Source organism: Sparus aurata, chromosome 8 (genome assembly GCF_900880675.1).
Source record: "Sparus aurata chromosome 8, fSpaAur1.1, whole genome shotgun sequence".
Taxonomy (NCBI): Eukaryota; Metazoa; Chordata; class Actinopteri; order Spariformes; family Sparidae; genus Sparus; species Sparus aurata.
In genome coordinates, this window is record NC_044194.1 from 31761199 (window position 1) to 31782625 (window position 21427).

At 41.0% G+C, this 21427-nt stretch overlaps 2 protein-coding genes across 7 annotated transcripts; one reads left to right on the forward strand and one right to left on the reverse strand.

The window, feature by feature from the left end:
- Positions 1-158: 158 nt before the first annotated feature.
- Positions 159-10728, forward strand: spata2l (spermatogenesis associated 2-like). 4 transcript variants are annotated; one of them, XM_030425468.1, is made up of 5 exons: positions 188-298; positions 5878-5926; positions 7033-7393; positions 7655-7948; positions 9092-10728. In XM_030425468.1, exons 3-5 carry the CDS (start codon positions 7037-7039, stop codon positions 10121-10123), a joined length of 1683 nt encoding a protein of 560 aa, XP_030281328.1. In that variant the 5' UTR covers positions 188-298; positions 5878-5926; positions 7033-7036; the 3' UTR covers positions 10124-10728. The 4 variants fall into 4 exon arrangements, with proteins under 4 accessions (XP_030281326.1, XP_030281329.1, XP_030281328.1 ...); XM_030425466.1 differs by lacking the exon at positions 5878-5926 and having other exon boundaries at positions 159-298; XM_030425469.1 differs by lacking the exon at positions 5878-5926 and having other exon boundaries at positions 159-298; positions 7655-7915.
- Positions 10729-12798: 2070 nt separating this feature from the next.
- Positions 12799-21367, reverse strand: pdf (peptide deformylase, mitochondrial). Of its 3 annotated transcripts, none has more exons than XM_030425470.1 (3): positions 21171-21367; positions 15432-16107; positions 12799-13518 (listed from the first exon to the last, which is right to left on the reverse strand). In XM_030425470.1, the coding sequence occupies exons 2-3, from the start codon at positions 16051-16053 to the stop codon at positions 13361-13363; spliced, it is 780 nt and encodes a 259-aa protein (XP_030281330.1). In that variant the 5' UTR covers positions 16054-16107; positions 21171-21367; the 3' UTR covers positions 12799-13360. The 3 variants fall into 3 exon arrangements, with proteins under 3 accessions (XP_030281330.1, XP_030281331.1, XP_030281332.1); XM_030425471.1 differs by having other exon boundaries at positions 21166-21350; XM_030425472.1 differs by having other exon boundaries at positions 21124-21350.
- Between the last annotated feature and the right edge of the window lie 60 nt (positions 21368-21427).

The window sequence follows — 21427 nt, forward strand, 5'->3', positions numbered from 1 at the left end:
GATTCATATCTCAATTTAATGTATATTTTCATATTATCTTCCCATAATCTAGTTTATGTTGTCATTTTATCCAGTATTTTGACTTTAAATTCATCTTTCCACAGCAGCACTCCGCTTCTACGGCCTGTCCCCATACTAGTACCACGCGCACCCGTCTGAAGCTGGGGAAATCCGTGCCACGTGACAATGTTTACCTTATAGTGGACAGTCGGACAGCTATCGGCTGCAGTGGACGGCTGTGTGACCCGATATGTCCTACATGTTTGATTGATGAACACTGAATAAGTGCCAGGCACAGGTGAGTTTTTCTGTGTATCTTGTGTGCCACCAAAGCTTATATTTTGTTCAAACTTTCAGTTGAAGCGGCGATATAACGTTAGCTTAGCTCAGACATTCGTAATGTCTACTGCAGTGAGACGCCATTCATAAATCTAACTATTTAATACTTCCTTGTGTACCGGCAAAATATGATGACATTTAAATCCAAACGACAACGTTGTCTAAAGTAATGGCAGTCGTCCTTTATATCGGCGTATGTCAGATATATCACAACCCTTTCTTCATCTTCGAAATCGAACTTTTTCTGAGAATGTTTGCTGTTACTTCCTGTCTTTCCCAGGCACAGAACAGCCTGGCCCTATTGTAAAGTTGGCACTTGTTGGTCGGTGGATTGTATCTTAAACAGGTGAAAGGAATACGCCCACAAGACTTTTATAGTGACTTTTGTTCCCACATCTGTTGTAAAAAAATTTTTTCAAAAAGCCAGAGAGTTCCAGTAGATAAATGGGGTGTGAAGTTGTCGCCGTGAAATAAGTCCGAAATAGTAACTGCAAATATAACAACAGGAAACATAGCAAAACTAGCTAGTCCATGGGGAAGTGGTTTAAGCTATTGCTAACGTCAAACTTGTTTACCGGCGACTATTGTTGTTTTCTCAGACTGATATCACGCACGAACGGCCAGTTTATGAAAGCACACTAATTCAATATCATAACCGTGTTGGTCAACGTGTTAGTGTGCGCATTAGGGTAGGATGTTATATTCCTTCTTTCATAGATTTAGGCCAAGAGATGACGAAAGTTTCACTTTCAGTTGTGACTATATGACCGTGTTTACTCTGTAAACCGATTATAGCTAACAGTGGTGCTGTTTTTAACAGTGGAGAAAAAAGTGTATTGAAAATCTGTATTCAAGTAAGAGTACAGTTATATTAATGAAATATGACTACATTTAAGTAAAGCTACTGGTATTAAAAGTGTTCTGCTGAAATGTTACCTAGAGTCTTAGTTACTTGATGTACTGTTGACGTTCAGCGCATTATCAATAGCATAGTAGTTTTTTTTTTTGTGTGTTTTATTTAGAAATTTGGGTAAGGCTGTGGTCACCCAAGATTATAAACACTCCTGGACAAGATTGCTGGAACCCTTAAATTGAAGAAAGAAAAACTCACACTGGGCACTGAAATAACTTGAAGCTGACAAAAGTAATAATAAATAAAATGATTATAAAATTAATTAAATAATGAAAATCAGACATTGCTTTTTAATTGTGGTTCAACAGAATCATTTTAAAAATCAAACTAATGAAACTGACCTGGACAAAAATGATGGAACCCTGAACTTAATATTTTGTTGCACAACCTTTCAAGGCAATCACTGCAATCAAGCAAACTGTAACTCTTAATGAGACTTCTGCACCTGTCGACAGGTATTCTGGCCCACTTCTCGTGATAAAACTGCTCCAGCTGTCTCAGGTTTGAAGGGTGCCTTCTCCAGACTGCATGTTTTTTCGCTCCTTCCACAGATGTTCAATAGGATTTCGATCAGGGCTCATAGAAGGCCACTTCAGAATAGTCCAATGTTTTTTTTTTTCAAGCCTTGTTTTTTGGGTCATTGCCCTGTTGGAGGACCCATGACCTGCGATTGAGACCAGGCTTTCTGACACTGGGCTAGGGCTGCACGATTCTGGAAAAAATGTGAATCACGATTTTTTTGCTTAGAGTTGAGATCATGATTCTCTGGCACGATTTTTTTCACAAAATGTTTATTGCACTGATGAACTTGAACAAAAAAAAACATGATAGTATGGCAGATACTACTATGCCTCTGCCAAAGCAATGTTTTTTTGTTCATTTCAAGTTCTATCATTGGATGAGAAATTATTTTTACACAAATAAAAAAAAAAAAAAAAAAAAATTAGTCTCCCAAGATGAGAGGGCATCCTTTTATACCTCATTTTGTACAGTGTTTATTGGGGCCGTATTTTAAGCTAGGTGATATGTGATAGCTGCTGTGATCGGCTTTCTAAAACGGAAGCATAATTTTCTTCCTTTTCCAAAAGCCGCCTCAGAGGTAGAGGTAAACATGTGACGTGACGTGAAGCCCGACGTTGGGCTGTGAGCAGTTGACAACGAATTTGTCTTCAAAATAACAGCTTTACATTACACCCCATTGGAGTTTAGAGCTGGGTTCTTAGCGGGGGGCTTTTAATTTGAAAGTAGCGACCGTTCCTAGATTGTGGCTACAACAACAAGCTAACACAACCATACAGCTAGAGATCCAGGAGAGCTAGCATCTCCTGATCTCAGCGGCTGTCCAGTTGCTCATCTAGCAGGCGAGGCGGAAATAAGTGTACCCTCCGAGGTGGGAAATCGGCGGACCAAAACAGACCCCCAATTTGCCGCCCTCTGTCTAAAACCGCGGACATAGCCGCCAAAAGGACGGTCAGATTGGCGGCTTGCTGCCCCGTCTGAAAACGGCTTCTCACTCACTCCTTCCATACACTTAACTGCAGGCGGGCTTCCGCCACTGAATCATGTGTTGTAAAGACGCTTTACCACAGGTTGAGGGCGGAGGCAGCGGCAGTGCTGCGTTTGGGGGCGCTTCAAAAAATCCGGGAGGAAAATAGGAGCATTTGTTTGTGATTCAGCTCGAGATATAAAATGCTTCAGAATCGCTGTGTGTAGATATGAGATCACGTGTATGTATGATTCGAGATCGCGATTTTTTAACGATTTTTTGTGCAGACCTACACTGGGCACCACATTTTGCTCCAAGATGCCTTTATAGTTGAGTTTTTATTTTTACCATGGTAACCCTCTGCCAGATGCAAAGCAGCCCCAAAACATAACCAAGCCTCCTCTACAGTAGGTAGTGTTCTTTTCGTTGTATGCTTAATTTTTGCGTCTGTGAGCTGACGTGACTTGCCAAAAAGCTCCAGTTTTGTCTCATCTGTCCAGCTGACATTCTCCTAGAAGCTTTGGGAGGGAGGTTGGCTACAGTCCTCTGGACCTTAAACTTTTGAATAATATGTGCAGCTGCAGTCACAGGAACATCTTGCTGCTTGTAGATGGTCTGATAGCCTTTACCTTTAACATGCTTGTCTATAATTTTCTCTCTAATCTCTTGAGACAACTCTCTCCTTAGCTTCCTGTGGTCCATGTTCAGTGTGATACACGCCATGATACCAAAGAGCACAGTACCCACCTTTCACCCTTTAAATGGGCAGACCGACTGATAACAAGTTTGAAGACACCTGTTATGCTAATTAAAGGACACACCTTAGTTTAATATGCCCCTATGGATAAACTATTTTCAATCTTGTCTAGGGGAATCACCATTTTTGTCCAGACCAGTTTAATTAGTTTTTTTTTTTTATTTTTTTTTTTTTATGTCTGTTGAACCACAATTCAAAAGCAATGTCTGATGAATTTGTTAATTTTCAATAATTTTGCATTTATTATTACTTTTTCAGTTTCAAGTTATTTCAGTAAACAATGACGAAAGAGGCACTTTTAAGATTTACTGTATTTTCGTTTTCGGGCAAGCTAATTTTTAATGGAGTGCAGGGGCACTCTTATGCTAGCATCAAAATTGCTATATTTTTAAAACAACCGACCTAACAGGCAGGAGAGTAATGGTGGACCTCCTACGTGTTAGGTCGCACTCGGGGATTGACACTTTTTGTCTGTCATGACGGCGGCGCGCCGGAGATCCAGCTCCTATGGTGAGTAGTTCAAAAACCTTCTTTTTAGTAAACTTTGTGTACACAAACAATGTTCTCAATGCTTGTGTTCATGTGTAGGGACCCTGGTGATACTACGAACAAAGTTTCATGTTGTGTCGAGCCTTCTTAGTGTTTTAAAAATAGCTATTTTGATGCTAGCATAAGAATGCCCCTGCACCCCATTAAAAATTAGTTTGCCCGAAAGCGAAACTACGGTAAATCTTAAAAGTGCCTTTTTCGTCGTAATTATGCATTCACACAAAGGTTTGACTCGTATTCAATCACAAATAAAGCCTCGGTTGCTTTTTGGCGAGAGTTTCACTTTAATGGAAGAGTACCAACAACCATGTGTGTAGGCAGAAGGTTAGTAGTAGGACCATGATGCACCTGGGTAGGCCTATGTTTTTGTCTTTTACCAGTGCAAGAGACACATACAGAATCCATTTTTTCTTTGTTTGCCTGCTTGTTTCTTAGAGAATGGACACTGAACTTCTTTTGCCTGCATTCACTAGAATCCCATGGTGCAGCAGTTGCTTTTTTGATTTTTATTTTAAAGTTTGATTTAGATTATTTGACAGATGGCCAGTACACATACTTTCAAGTATAATATGCAAGAATTCTGCTTTAAAATACAAAAAATCTTTACTTTATAATTTGCTGAGTTGTGTTCTTAGATCAGACAGACAGATAAATCTATACGTTTTATCAGGCTAACGGTGCGTTTCTGTAGATGTAGGTGTAGGCGCTGCTACTTCTGGGATAGGAAAGTCAGCAAACAGAAGCTACGCCTTTGGTCTGTTGTCGATTCAAGGCAGAGGCATAAATCAATCATCTAAGCTAGATTTATGCTTTTGTGTTTAATTGATGCTTTACTTATGGCACAGCCTCTGCGTAGGTGCATGCCCTACGCTGTAACCTTAATTTATGCATCTGTGTTTAATTGTCAGGGTACTGAAGGTGTACTCTCTGGTGCTTTGCTTCACAGCGGAACTTATAATGGGATTGTCACCTGTAGTTTTCCCACAAAACACACTACACTCATTGGCTATTGCAGTTCCTCCTACTGGCGAGAGAGAGAGCGGACAGGTTGCATGTCTGAAGGACTGGCTGCCCCTCCACAAGCAGCTGGCTTGCTGAAACCAAGTCACTAAAGCTGAGTTTGTATAGATAGATAGATAGATAGATAGATAGATAGATAGATAGATAGAATTACTTTAATGATCCCAGACTGGGAAATTATTTTGTTACAGCAGTAGTGGGTCCGAAAATAAAACATTTCATACATAACATAAATAGAATCCAATATATACATAGTGTATATATACAGTGCAGTGTGCTATAAACAGTAAACAATAATAATATATACAACAAAACAAAATATGCAAAATATACTATAACAATAATAATATATACAACAAAACAGTAGAGAGACCAGAGTTCTCTGTCAGGCAGAGGTGAGAGAGTTATTGTATAAAGTGATGGATTGTGGCAGGAAAGATTTCCTGTATCTGTTGCTACGACAGCGAAGCTGAAGCAGCCTTCTGGAGAAGGTGCTCCGCTGTCTGACCAGTGTGAGTTGGAGAGGGTGGAGAGGATTATCCATGATGGATAACAGTTTTTTCAGTGTCCTCCTCTCCACCACAGCCTCCAGAGTGTCCTGTTTGCAGCCAATCACAGAGCCAGCCTTCCTGATCAGTTTGTTGAGTGTGTTGGTGTCGCTGGCTCCGATGCTGCTTCCCCAACAAACCACAGCAAAGAAAAGTACACTGGCCACCACAGACTGATAAAAGATCTCCAACATCTTGCTGCACACGTTGAAGGATCTCAGCTTCCTCAGGAAGTAAAGTCTGCTCATCCCCTTCTTGTACACAGCTTCAGTGTTAGATCTCCAGTCCAGTCTCTGGTTGATGGTAACACCCAGGTACTTGTAATCCTCGACCACCTCCACATCCTTTCCCAGAATGCACAGAGGTTGGAAAGCCGTCTTCCTCTTCTTCCTGAAATCTATCACCATCTCTCTGGTCTTGCTGATGTTCAGCCGCATGTGATTCTGTCCAGTCCACTCCACAAAGTTGTCTACCAGTGCCCTGTACTCCTCCTCCTGTCCCTCACTTATACACCCAACAACAGCCGAGTCGTCAGAAAACTTCTGCAGGTGACACGACCCGGTGTTGTAATGAAAGTCAGTGGTGTATAAGGTGAACAGGAAAGGAGACAGTACAGTCCCCTGTGGAGCTCCTGTATCACTAACCACCGCATCAGACAGAACACAGGACAAACTGTGGCCTGCCTGTCAGGTAGTCAGTAATCCAGGAGATCTTTGTGTCGTCTACACCCATCACCCGCAGCTTCTCCCCCAGTAGCAGTGGCTGAATGGTGTTAAAAGCACTAGAGAAATCAAAGAATGTGATTCTCACAGTGCCTCCTCCACCATCCAGGTGCGAATGGGCTCGTTGCAGCAGGTAGATGACAGCGTCATCAACTCCCAAGTGGGGCCGGTAAGCAAATTGCAGAGGGTCTAGCAGGGCTCTGGCCAAAACCAGTCTCTCCAGCACCTTCATGACGTAAGATGTGAGGGCCACTGGTCGATAGTCATTGAGGTCTGATGGTGTCGACTTCTTTGGAACAGGAACCAGGCAGGAAGTCTTCCAAAGCACCGGTATTCTCTCCTGACCAAGGCTCAGGTTGTAGAGGTGTTGTAGGACAGGAGACAGCTGGCTGGCACATGTCTTCAGGATCCTGGGGCTGATACCGTCAGGGCCTGCAGCCTTCTGCTGGTGGAGTCTCTCCAGCTGTCTCCTTACCTGGCCTGCAGTCACAGTCATGCGGGGGAGGCTGCTAGTGTCTTCAGTGGACACACATGCACACATGTGTACATGTAGTATTTAAAAATTCCAGTTCCAAAAAATAATAAAACTTTAAAATAATGGATTAGTTGTTGCTCAATACTACAGTACAGTTATTGTCAACCACGAACAAGGCCACATTCCATCTCTACTTTCAATCTGCTGTTTGTCTCCCTCTCAGCTAAATGAGAGAGATGAGCATCTCCAGGCAGAGGGACCTTGTGACCGCCTATGATCGCAGTTTGGAGCAGCAAATTCTGGGACAAGGCTCCAACTTGGTGTGTAGAGATGAGGACCTGTGGAAGCAAGTGGAGGGGCTGTTGAGGGATGGAGATGCTCAGGAGACGCACTGCCTGGGTCTTGATCCACTGAGGGTGATGGAAGAGTCACTTGAAGCAGCAGCAGAAACAACAACAGCCAGCACTGGGAAAGTGAAAGCCAGAGGAGGCCTTCAAGGGCTGGCTAAAGCCTTCGAGGTCGTGGAACAAGCGGCCTTGAACCTCTACCTTGGCCCCTGGCGGGAGGAGTACAAAGTTGTCAAGGTTTGCTGGAATAGTGGAGTATTTTATAACATTTTTGGTTTTAATTAGACTTGGATTTAGACAACTTTTTTTAATCCTTAATTTGTGTAGATTACATTTTACCTCAGATTATCACCCACAATGTCCACCTACCTCTATTAATATAATGTATTCTCTTATTGATTGGACAGTCGAGTGACAGTTTGGACAAAGTTGTTAGACTTGAAATACGGTAAAATTCCCATTTTTATCTATTTTCTGTTCTTGTCCTTTGTGTCCCAGATGTACTCCGGTATGTTCACCCACTATATCAAACCCGTGCTGTCGATGGCACAGATTGAGAAACTGTTCAGCCTGCTCGGATACCAGCCCAGCTCCTCTCGACATGAGCAGCTTCATCTCCAGTCACCCAGAGTCAGTTGTGGTTCTTTGGACGACCTCCTTCGTTTGTCATGTGCCTTCTTCCTGGCCCGCTGTGAGTGTCGTCTCCTTCTGACGGCTCTGGGGAAGCACGTTGGTGACGCCCAGTGGGAGCTGAATGTGGTAAGGGAGAGGCAGAGAGGAAACAGACTACAGGTATGTCAGCTTGGGATGTAGCAAATCAGTTAGTCAATCAGGCTGTATTTAAAAATACTGACTTTATATACACTTTTTTTGGAGGTTGGCTTTTCTCTTTTGTGATTATTCCTCTTTGTGATTAACCTATTCAATATAACGAATCAGTCAAAACCTAATGTACCGTATACATAGATATATACATTACATGTTAGGGATGTCCCGAGCCGATCTGCAGGATCGGACATCCCTTGTACATATGATACCATTCAGTCACAGTTAGTGTGATTGAATGGGTCTGAAGGTTAAAAGCCCTACTCAGACAGCATGTATTTCTTGAGAGGAGATTTGTTCGATCATCCCATCTATTTCCTCTGCATATATCCTGTCACTAATTAATGTTATTACTTAAATTCACAATAACAGTTGAAAATACAAAAATATATACCTAATATAATAGCCATGTGGTTGTCAGAACTCCAACAAGCATCACAGCCCTATTTCAGATCATGCAAGCGTAGCAATGAGTGCACAATAAAAAAAAAAAAAAATTGATCAGGTAATTGATATGATCACACTGTTTTAGTTTTATTTCTGTTGGTTACAACATTCGCTAAACGTGACACAACAGCATTGACATGGTTTTGTATTTCATGAATGAAACACAAAATGCCACTTTTGCAAAATTTTAAGATGGAAAGGGGTTAATAATGGACATGACTGAAGATCGGACTGGTTCCCTCAACAAAAGCCTACGGGATTTGTAAATTGTATTTTGGATTATTGCTGAAAATCAGTTCTGTGGCAAACACAAGATTATGATACACATTTGCACATGTTCAGTAAAATAATCCTCACAGATAAACACCATGTTTGTAGATTTTGCTGCAAAGTTTAAGTTTGCAACCTGCAAACTTAAACTTGTTTCCTCTTTTGCTTGGACCTCTGGAACTGACCTTTTCCCACTGAGTATTGTTTGAAATTCTCTGTGCCATCTTTCCGTATTTTGGATCCTCACTTCTCTGCGAACTTTTCAGTCATTATGAGAAAGGATTTAGGTTTAACACTGAAGCCTACACCACCTTAAATACATAAGAAAGATCTAATTGTAGTGACTAGTAAATACAACTGAACTGTTTCTGATTTATTGTCCATTTATCTTAGGTCGCCATGGACAACACCAAGAAGATGTTGGAAGTCAATCAGCCATTGATAAAGCAGTTTGACGGTGAACTGGACGTTGATCTGTACACAGATGAGCAGCTTAATGAGGGGCAAAGGGAGATGGATGTCACTGACAATGAGAATCCTCGTTCTTTGACCTGGGTGACTCTCAGCAGTGCATCAGCTCCTGCTGTTAAAACACAAAGCAATGGAGTGACTTCTCTGGCCTCTTCATACAACCCTCAGACCACCAGAGAGGACATTCGCACCTCTACACTCAATTGCCAGCTTATCAAGACGTCACCACTGGAGTCAGACACTAACAGAAGCTTCTCAGCCAGCATGAAGCAAGGCAAACGTCCCTCTGAAGAGACGACATTTGAGATGGGGGACTTGCAGTCATGCAGTCTACAGGTAGAAGCAATGGGGCTTTACAAGACCCAGGCTAAAGTCAGCCATTTTTGCAGCTGTTTCCATTCTTCTCCTATTTGTCTTAGACATTGTGTTCAATGCAACACCTTGCATGATATCACTTGTGCCTCACTTCAGCAATGCCTGAAGGAGAATCACTGTGTTGTACTCCCCGACAATACGAATGAGAAGATGGGAGAACAGAGAGCTGTGTCACCACAGGGTGAGAGCCTCAGAGTCAGTCGGATGAGTGTATCACCAACTCTCACTAGTAGCAGTGCTGCAATGTCCTCCTTAGCTCTGCGCGATGACCCTAAAGCAATAACCCCATCCATTCATCCAATCACCTACCATGAGTGCTGTGACCTTCGCTGGCCAGACCCTCAGGTCCTTTGTCTCAGGTGCAGTGTCTTCCACTCTGGTTCCTGCAGAGAGATCGACATCTGTAAAAGTTACCACGAGATCAAGCCACTGGGAGTGTGCTCATGTGGAAGGGCATGTTCCAGAAAGCCTCTGGTTCTGTGCAGGTATTGTGGAGAGGAGTATTGTCGGGATTGTTGGTATAGAAGTCCTCTTGAATGTGCCTGTGGCCAAACCTTTGACCAGTCATCCTCTGTGTGATTTGTATTGAAAAAGTACTGCTAAATTATGGCACAACTAGCAAAATCACTGTGCCTTATATATCTGCGTACTGGTTCCAGAATTCAGTAAGTTTTTTTTCCTTCTAATCTGCTCCTCTTTCTGAGACATGCATCACTCTGTACTCAGTTATTCTGCAAGTGCCCATATTTACCATTATCAGCATTTTTTAAATATTGTGTTCAGAATTGAAGTTGTGATCGCATTTGTGCACTTATGTCACTTAAATGTAATTTAGTGTGAAGCACAAGGAGGTGTTTTTTATCTGTTGCCTGCACATTGACTGGAGTAAAAATGATCATTATGTGATAGTGTGTTTTATAGTTCATGAGAAAACTACTGTTACATTAATGCATGTAACTTTGAAAGAGTATCTACAGAAGAACTATCACTGATCAAGCCCTATTTGGAATATTCCAAAAGCTTTGTGCCATGCGGCCTCAGTTAAGTATGTGACTCTAGCTGCAAAGTAATTATTGTCATTATCTATTCATCTGCCGATCATTTTCTTGTACAATCGATAGTGCGTTTGTTTGAAAAGAATATGAAATAATAAATGTCCATTACATTTCTTGTGGCTAAATTTACTTGTTTAAATTGCTTGCTTTGTCCAACTGGCAGTCTAAAACCCCAAAGTCCTCAGTTTGGTGTATATAGAATCCAAATGTCTTGATGTTTCTCTGTTGACCAATTAATTGTCATCATCAGTTCAGCCCTAGAACAAAGTATTCTTTTAAGGGTTCAGTTGACATTGCAATGGAGAAAATATAAATTGGCGCCATACAACTCATCCAACATCATCAAAGTCGCTGGAAGCTCCAAGGTCCCAAATTGATTTGAAAAGATATTGCACTGCCTGGCAAAAACAAAAATATTTTGTTACTTTTGATGACTACTTTTGATTAAGCCATGCATTCGCTGTGGCATCATTTCAATAAGCTTCTGCAATGTCACAACATTTATTTTCGTCCAGAGTTTCATTAATTTTTCTCCAAGATCTTGTATTGATGATGGGAGAGTCGGGCCACTGCCTAAAATTTTCTCCAGTACACCTCAAAGATTCTCAATGGGGTTAAGGTCTGGATTCTTTGGTGGCAAATCCATGTGCGAAAATGATGTCTCATGCTCTCTGAACCACTTTTTCAGTTTTAAGCTTGATGAATCCTGGCATTGTCATCTTGGAATGTGCCCATGCCATCAGGGAAGAAAAAATCCATTGATGGAAAGGAAAAACCTGGTCATTCAGTATATTCAGGTAGTCAGCTGACCTCATTTTTGGGTCACATAATGTTTCTGACCCTAGACCTAACCAACTGAATCAACCCCAGATCATAACACTGCCCCCAGAGGCTTGTATATTAGGCACTGCTCTGGAACAGGTAAAATCGGGACTCATCAGACCACATTAACTTTCTCCATTGCTCCAGAGTCCAATTCTTATGGTCCATAGAAAATTGAAGCCCTTTTTCCCGATTAGCCTCACTGATAAGTGGTTTCCTTAAGGCTACACAGCTGTTTAGTCCCAATCCCTTGAATTCTCTTAACACTGTGCATGTGGAAATGCTTATTTTCACTATTTAACATAGCCATAGTTCTACTGTTGATTTATGACCATTTGATTTCACCAAACTTTTAAGTGGTCTCCAATCACGATCATTAAGATTTTTTTCTGACCACATTTCTTCATCAAAGATGATGGTTCACCACTATCCTTCCAGGTTTTATAATGTGTCGAGGACAGTTCTTAACCCAATTTTAACCTGATCTTTGCCTGACGCAGGCCAGGCAGGCCTGTGTTTGTAGAAAATATGTTGCCAGAGCAACATATTTTCAATTTTCATTGTGACTTATTTTTTGAGCCAGTCGGTGTATTTACCCCCATTAAAACAAGTAGATAATGACTGAATTTAAATTTTTGGTGAACTGTTTATTTTCGTACAAGGCTGTATATGCACTAGCAGCTTTGTGAGGATGTGATTACTCACAGCTGTTCTTTGAGCTAAATGCCCACTGGATGACAATGATAATACTAGGATGCTCATGTTTATGGGGTTGTGTTTAACATGTTCTCAAGACATGCCACATATGGTGGATTAAAATTAATATCACAGCAATCAACTGAAAGAGCTTTTTTTGACCAGGCAGTGTATTTACCCACTTTTAAAACAGTGTACTATGATCTGTGTCTAAATTGGACCTTTTCTGGAAAACAATCTTTATAAAATGACTGAACAGAAGTGGGATAATTTATGAACATATAAGGGAACATTCCCGGGGTGGTGGTTATCTCAGTTGGTAAAGCACCCCCATGTACAGAGGACCAAAGGTTCAAGTCTGACCTGTGGCCCCTTGCTGCCTGTCGTCCCCCTTCTCTCCCATCCCACACCATGTCACCTCTCTGAGCTGTCCTGTAAAATAAAGCCATGAAGGCCAAAAAGAATTTAAATAATCCTTCAATTTATAATTCTAAAAATCATCTAATGTGGAATGAAGTTATATGCTTTTCATCAGATGGATTAAATCCAAATCTAATCAGTTGCTATTTGACCCAAGTCATTTCCAATACATTTAATTTAGTATTACACATATGTAGTGTATACGCAGATTTAGTGTTTTGAAAATACCTTGCCCACAAAAGCATAAAAAAGATGTACAGAAACATTACAATAACCATTTTAATAACATAGAAAAAAACAAATGATCATGAGCATGGGAAGTCATGGAGATCGACATACAGAAACATGAACCCTGGGGGCAAGTGAAAGTGACCATAATACTACACCATTGTCTTTCAGCTGTTAAACCACTTTTGTTTTTCCTGGATCCTGCTTACTCATGTCCCAGCTAATTAGAGGCTCTATTTTTTTTAATACAATTTTCCATTCTCACATAAAACCTTTTTTTTACCAAATAGACTGCTAAAATATTGAGAATTTTGAAAGATGTTTTACTTTTAATGTCTTTGCGAAAATTTGGTATCTGTCCAGATTAGTACTTTTTAAATCGTACTGGTGCCAGACAAAGGTCACGCATGTGATTCACTCATTTTATCGTGACCATATCTGTCGCTTTTTTTTATCAAACATGAAGTTTATATCAATCACAAAAACACTTTCATTGCCTTGATGGATTTCCAGTACAAGTGGTTATTGATGATCCAGATAACCAGCTCTTTTACAGACTCTCATGACAAAGTTTGTAGTCTATCCTGAGGATCTACTATTCATTGTACACCTGCCAGTTGATGTTGATGAAGGTCTTGCTATCCATGCGGTCGATGTAGAGGACCCCATCTAAGTGGTCCATCTCATGCTGGAGGATACGAGCTGGCCACCCACTGGCCTGCCATGTGACATCTTCACCATTTTCATTCAGACCTGTGGGGTTACAAGGCAAAGTGATGGGAAAGATACACAGGAATGAATAAGCAATTGCTATAAAATGTGCCCAATAACAGTGATAAAAAAACAACTTATACTTGATTAAAGAGTAAAAGTAAGGACACTGTGTTGAAATATTACTGGTAGAAGTGAAGCTTACACACATATGAATAGTTCTAGTAGAAGTATTCGGTTAAAGGTCGACAGATTTAGATTTTTAGAGGCAGATATAATAAAGATAGTTGGATTATATATATATATAATTAAAATGTTGATTATTTTTTGTTGGTGAAAGCTAGACTATATTAATAATTTCAATGTTTTCATTTATTTTTTAAATGTAACACTGTCGAAATTTAACAATATTTGGTTTTAACTTTATTAGAGCTGTTGAACTGAACATTAAGGCCCTTTCTCTCTCCCACTCTCTCAGTGATAAGTTACAGTGAAACTCATGCCTTGCAATGTTAGTTACATAAAGTAACTTTAGAGATATGCAGGACACAGTCTTTAACGTGAGTTGTAAAGCTAGCAGTAGCTGTCTGTTTGATATCAAAGACACAAGATCTGGAAGCTTTAGTGGATTACACTGTTGTTATCTGTTCTATTTATAATGGAAGGTGAGCTATTCTGTGGCTGAACTGGCCAGGATGACTTCTGTCATTCGTGTCATCACATTGTTAAACGTGATTTCATTTCATGAATGGATTGATAGATACGTGTCTGAATTATTTGGAAGCGACAAAGCCACATTGATAAGTACAGTAACCCAAACAGGAAGAAGCACTGTTTTCCCTGGTCACTATCTCCAGGTAATGATGGAACAACTAGAATAACTGTGGAAACTTTACAAAAAAAAGGACCCTGCTGATGGAGAGTGATAGAAACTAAAACTGAAACAAGAGGGAATGATTATAGGAATTAGGGCTGCCTGATGAATCGAATTTTCATCATCATCGCGTTATGAACATGTGCAATAAACACATAGCAAAAGACTGCCTGACATGCGATGAATAAAAATATCATTTTGTTTACATGCGCCATGCATGCATCTTGAGCGTGCCAACATTTAGCCTATCAGACGGAGCCCTGGATACAAGGGCCAATCAGGTGAAGCCCCAGCTAGCCAATAGCTACCGTGACAAAATAAATCGGCATTAGTTTGTTGGTAATTGCCAGGTTATGATGGCTGAGGGAGGAGAGAAAATCGATGAAAATGTGGTCTGTGAAGACCTTGTGGTGAAAAGAAACAGCATTCATGTTATATGGATTCAGGATAGACGATGTGTTACAAACACAGGTACTGTGTAAAACATGCCAAGCAGTTGTTGCGACTTCTAGAGGAAACACAACCAACCTCCATCACCACCTGCAATACAACCATAAAGACCTACACGAACAATTCAAAATCAACATTATCCATCATTAACTGTATAGTTAATAATATGCAAACTTCAATGTTTGTTTATTTATCACAAGTTATATCATCATCGCAATATTGATCAGGATTATCGCACATCGCAGATTTTCCTTATACCGTGCAGGCCTAATTAGGAATCAGTTTTTTTTTTTGGTTTGTTTTTTAAATGCTGATGAATACTGAGGAAATTTATTTTAAAATCCCTTAATGGCCTATTGGCTCTGATGAAGATCTGTAAAGTAGCTAGTAACAAAAGTTATCAAGTTAATGTAGTGGAGTACAATACTTGCCTTAGGAAATACTTGAGTAAAGTACATAAGTCCAGCACTTGAGTAAATGTACTTTTCTACAAGAATGCTTACAAAAACACACAAAAAAATTATTCAGATTTTTCTAACTTGAAAAGGCTTAGTCTCAGTAAATTACATTTGGCCCAAATCTAAAGGCACTTCTGTATAGGAAACAACGGATTAAGCTATAACATGCGTACCAGATACTTCCACAGACAGGTAGCGTGGAACAGTAGCAGAGAAGCCTGTGAGGCTCTCACAAGCCTCCTGAAAGAGCACAGTTTGTCTATCCAGGACCATCAGCTTGGGGTTGATAAAGATCCTCAGAGGTTGGGTGGAAAGACCACGGACCTTCCTTGATTCAGGCGAACTCTCTTCCAACATCTTCTTAGGATATTCCAGTGCTAGAATACGGAGTGGTACCCCAATCTGAGGTGCACTTAGTCCCACACACTCCAGTTTCCGCATCACTTTCACCATAGTCTTTATGACTTGTTGGATTTCTGGGCCTGCTATAGCTGCAGGGTCCACAGCTGCCGCATGTGAACGCAGCACTGGATCGCCTACCTGGCACACATGACTGTATGGAGGACTGGGTGAAGATTTAATCTTGCGTTTCATGTACTGAAGATAAGAGCGCACCTTGACATTGCTGTAGTAAGAGTGACCGCAGGGTACAAGTTGGTGGGGGGAGATAAGAGGAAGACAAGTGGAAGTCACTGCTGTTAAGGCCCTGAGGCCACAGTCAGGGGCTTTGGATACACAAAGTCTGAACCCTGTCCTGGAGAATAGGAGCAAAGACATACATGGTTTTGTGTTCATGGTTGAGTTCCAGCTGGGATGATGAGTCACACGTCAGCAGGGTGGTGTACAGAGCTGTGGGAAAATTGTAAAAAAAAGACATTTAGTTTATCAAGACCCAATGCTTGATTTTGGAAGCTGTTTGTAGGGATTTCTTCCATTCAGCCAGCAGAGCATTCAGCTCAACAAGGATATTCAGACCACTATGAAGGCCAGTTTACTTCTTGCACATTGGACAACCTTTTTTTCACAGACATAGCTTCATGTATAATAGCATTGACATGTTTAAACAGGCAAATACATTCTTCAAACAGTTGTTCGAAGTACACTATTAAAAAAATGTATACAGTTGTGGTCAAAAGTTTACTTACACTTGTAAAGAACATGTACTGTATATCATGGCAGTATTGGATTCCAGTGATTTCTACAGCTTTTATTTTTATGTGATGGAGAGAGTGGAACACATACTCCTTTGACCTCAATTCTAGCCAGATTTGGCCATTCCTTTACCACTTTTGATGTGTGTTTGGGATCATTGTCCTGTTGGAACACCCAAGTGCACCCAAAACCCAATCTTCTGACTCATGATTTTAGGTATACTTATGAGTGACTATGATTGATACTTACATGGGCCCATTAAAGTCATCCGACTTTAATAGGCCAACACGTGATCCGAAACACACATCAAAAGTGGTACCACAATGGCTAAATCAGGCTGGAATTTAGGTTTTGGAATGGTCTTCCTAAAGTCCTGACTTGAACCCCATGAAGAACACGTGGACTGTGCTGAAGAAACAGGTCTGTGCTAGGAGCCCAACAAAATTAGTAAAACTTTGAATTCTGTCAAGAAGCATGGTTAAAAATTCAGCCGGAAGAGTACCGGAAGCTTGCTGATGCTATCAAAAGCACCTAATTAAAATGAAAATGGCCAAGGGACATTTAACCAAATAGTTTAATCATTATTGTTCATTTTTGACCTAGCAGATTTCGCCACATTTACAGAGGACCTATGATAATAATTCACTATAAACTTGATGAATGTTTTTTGTGACAAAGTAGTACGTGTTCCTCTCATTACATCACAGAAAAATGAAAGCTGTAGAAGTCACTGGAACTCAAGACTGCCATCATGAGTTACAACTGTGTATAAACCCAGACTAGATATATTATTGCTTTGCCTTTACTTGCAAATAGGTGCCTGGCCCAAACCAACCAACCAACTAACCCATAACCGACAGGGCATCTAAACACCTGTGCCCATATAGCGTACCTCCATCTATGGAGGACTAAACCTGACATAAGTATGAATAAATAAATAAATAAATGCATAAATAAATACATCAATAAATAAATGCTGAAATACAGGAATAAATAAATAAATGCATAAATAAATAAATGTATAAATGAATAAATGCTTTTTATTTATTTCTACATTTCTGTCCACCAACATTTATTTATTTCTGTATTTCTGTTCACCTACATTTATTTATTTCTGTATTTCTGTTCACCTACATTTATTTATTTCTGTATTTCTGTGTCCATATGTTAATGAGGAGGTAGGAGGTCCTAACCTTAGTCAAGAGCATGATTGGTTACAGGAGTGTGCTCGATGAGGGTCTACTACTTCTGCTTTACTAGCAGCGCTGATTCCTGTACACTGTATAGGAATGTTGCTCGCTGCCAGCAAGCCCGCTCAGCTAACTGTCAGCTGCAGTTGTTGACATTTGTTCATTTAGCTCTGGTTTAGTAATGAATTTGACTGGCGTTCATTTTAACTTGCGAGAGTCCCAGGTGTGCTGGTGGTGTGGTTTGAGAATCCCGTCTGGAGAGATAGGGGTCCTCAGCCATGTCCGCTAACCAGGAAAAACATAAGAGCTAACAGGGGGTCTCCACGCCGCTCTCGAGCCGACTTGCAAACCACTGCTAGACGAGCGCTACAGAGCACAAATCGTCCAAAAGTGCATGTTGTCGGTCTCATATCTTTGTCGTGGATGTCTGTACTCTCAAATAACTCATGGGTGGAACAGGCTGAGGCATTTGTTCATGCCGAGCGGCCCGAGAGCGGAGTGGAGACCCCTGTTAGCTCTTATATGTTAGCTGCTCGCTGTAGAATAGAATAGAATAGAATTACTTTAATGATCCCAGACTGGGAAATTATTTTTGTTTTTATTTATTATATTATTTTTATTTTGTTTTGTAGCGCAGCATCCAGGTTACCTTGTGACACCGGTTACCATCGGGTGTTTTTCATTAAGCACTGCGTTCAAATGGTTACTTAAAGCCATCGTTCCGAGCCGCATACATCCTTATTAAGCTGAAGCTAAGTCAGTGTGAAAACTACACTGTCATACAGCCTGCTGGTCAAACAGTCTGCAGGGTACGTTGACATCCAGCCCGAGCTCAGCGTGTGGTCAGTCAGCTGTGGCAAATCGTGAGACGTCCAGATCAACCTGTGATACAAACACCAGTAGCGAGAATGGTTCATAGGAAAGCCCAGACATGTATCTCACTCTCGATGGTAACAGTTGTCAGCAGTTAACCTGGACGCTACGCTCTCAGCGCTACAGCGAGCAGCTAAGAGCTAACAGCGGTCTCCACGCCGCTCTCGAGCCGCTCGTCGTGAACAAATGCTTAATGTTGTTCCAGCCATGAGTTGTTTGAGAGTACAGAGATTCACGAAGATATGAGACCGACAACATGCACTTTTGGACGATTTGTGCTCTGTAGCGCTCGTCTAGCAGTGGTTTGCAAGTCGCAGTCCCGGCATCTCCGTGTGGATAGAAGTGTTCAAGCCACGTCAAAACAAATACACATATACATGACTTGGAGCGATGAGCAGAATGTTTTTCCTGGTTAGCGGACATGGCTGAGGACCCCTCTCTCTCCAGACGGGATTCTGAAACCACACCACCAGCACATCTGGCACCCTCGCAAGTTAAAATGAACGCCAGTTAACCTGTCACACTGGTCGAGGCCATTAAGCTAACTGGAGCTGGTTTACAATAGTGATGGCTCGTTCGCGAACGAATCAGTTCGAACGAACGACTCTTTAACGCGAACGAACTGACCTCATTCCCCGTTTCACTTCTCTCTCTCGTTCGTTCGTTCGTTCTCACAGACCAGTCGCTGCGTTGTTCACTGTTTAGTTCTCAGAGTGGTGAGGAGGACTGAGTGCCAGCCAATCATATGCTGGGTCTAGGACACTGTCGTCGAATTTTAGCCAATGAGAAACAGGAATGCATAGCAACCGTTTCCATGAAAAAAAAAAAACATTTAATTTCGTTCGCAACTCTCACTCAGTCACTCATTCATGGCTAGCCGGCTTTAGCTGTTACCTGCTAACTGTCGTGTTGTCTAAAAATACACATAATCATGAAGTTGCAGCTATGTATTTGCCATGAACTGCAGTGTTATGTTGACCGTTAGCATGATCGTTTGAGAATGAGGAGCTCTTGTTCTCTTTCATTCACTGATTTCTCTCCTATCGTTCTCGTTCAGTCAGTCACTCGTTCTTGGCTAGCCAGCTTTAGATGTTAGCTGCTAACTGTCATGTTGTCTAAAAGTACACATAATCATGAAGTTGCAGCTATGTTTTGGTCATGAACTACAATGTTATGTTGACCCATAGCGCGATCGTTTGAGAACGAGGAGCTGAGAACTGTTTGTTACGTGAATCACCGCTGAACGACTTTGTACCCGGAAGTGCGACTGAACGACGGGAACTGAATCTCGACAACGAACGATGAAATCCACCTCTAGTTTACAACGTTACAGAGAACGAGGCTTGGGATCAGGAATCGTTTGCTTTTGTCTGACTCTCCGATTTGACCAATCATGCTCTTGACTGAGGTTAGGACCTCCTACCTCCCTCCTCATTAACATATGGACACAGAAATACAGAAAAAATAAATGTAGGTGAACAGAAATACAGAAATAAATAAATGTAGGTGAACAGAAATACAGAAATAAATAAATGTAGGTGAACAGAAATGTAGAAAATGTAGAAATAAATAAAAAGCATGTATTCTTTTATTTATACTTTTATTTATTTATACATTTATTTCAGCATTTATTTATTCCTTTATTTGTAGATTTATTCATTTATGCATTTATTTATATATTTATTAATGCATTTATTTATTAATTCATTTATTTATTTATTTATGTATTTATTTATGCATTTATTTATTTATACTTATGTCAGGTTTGGTCCTCCATATACATCAACGTGTAGTTTTGGAAGGTTTGGATATCTTAGAATTGTTTTTGTCAATTACGCTAATTGTTGAGAATTGAAAGACACACTGCTGTGTAATGTAAATACAGCATCATCAATAGTACTAATGGTAATGCTACATTTCCATCATATACTACTACGACAAAGGGCGCCATTGCCAAACGTTTTAATCGGACACTTCATAAATACATCTTAGTAATTTTGATCAGATATATACATGTGTGGGTGAACGTGTGAACACAACATTAACTGTTGCGTGTCGCTTTCCTGGCATCAGCAAACTTCCTTTCAGTACGTCAAATACCGCCGACGGGGCCGGTGTGCCAGAAAACGACTGCTTGCCAAAAAACGACTGACCCCAACGGGAACGCCCATCGGGGTCGTTACTGGTCTCTCCACAGCAAATGACTGCTCCCGACGGGAACGCCCACTCCTGAGTTACAGGGGCAGTCATTTTTCGGCAAGGCCTTGCCAAAAAGTGACTGCCCCCTGTAATCTTGTCAGCCAGCCTCATGCTTCCTTATCTTACAACAGCAGCAGCAGCATAAACAACAACGACAATAAAGTATACTACCAAAACTCATCTCACGATTGTTAATTTAAAGACAAATTGTAGCGTATGACAGAATGACAGCCTACTTCTCAATACAGCATATCCTCGCAGTTATGCTGTGGACTGCAGTAACACCCCCGATGGGCGTTCCCGTTGGGGTCAGTCGTTTTCTGGCACAACACCGGCATGTGCCTCAAAACATGCGCACCCATTCAAAGGTGACTATGAGCTATAGCTACAACGCTAAGTCACACGCGCGTTGGTGTCGTTACATTTAAAACACACGGCTAAAGCTAGTCACCTTAGCTTAGTATTTGTATTTCAAGACGCTGCATACAGCTACCTTACACTAGTGTGTTGACATCCATGCTAACTGAGAAGGGACATATATTCAGGATATAAGGTGAAAGCTCCGCAGAGGATCCGTGGCTCGTCTTCTTCTTCCCTTCTCTCGATGTACTGAGTACTTCCCATAGACATATAAATGTTATGTCTATGGTACTTCCGAGTCTTCTTCTTCTTCTTCTAATAGAATTCCGGCAGGCTGTACGCAAAGGAGCGTAATGCTGCCCTCCACAGTCAAGACTTAACAGTTATCTTAAATT

Bases quoted from the DNA above. Each gene is read 5' to 3' on its own strand.
- pdf (XM_030425470.1), bottom strand. From the start codon at position 16,053: ATGAACACAAAACCATGTATGTCTTTGCTCCTATTCTCCAGGACAGGG. The intron at 13,519-15,431 runs GTACGCATGTTA...GTAACCCCACAG, and splicing joins CCTGTCTGTGGAAGTATCTG to GTCTGAATGAAAATGGTGAA.
- spata2l (XM_030425466.1), top strand. From the start codon at position 7,037: ATGAGAGAGATGAGCATCTCCAGGCAGAGGGACCTTGTGACCGCCTAT. The intron at 7,394-7,654 runs GTTTGCTGGAAT...TTTGTGTCCCAG, and splicing joins AGGAGTACAAAGTTGTCAAG to ATGTACTCCGGTATGTTCAC. The intron at 7,949-9,091 runs GTATGTCAGCTT...CATTTATCTTAG, and splicing joins AGAGAGGAAACAGACTACAG to GTCGCCATGGACAACACCAA.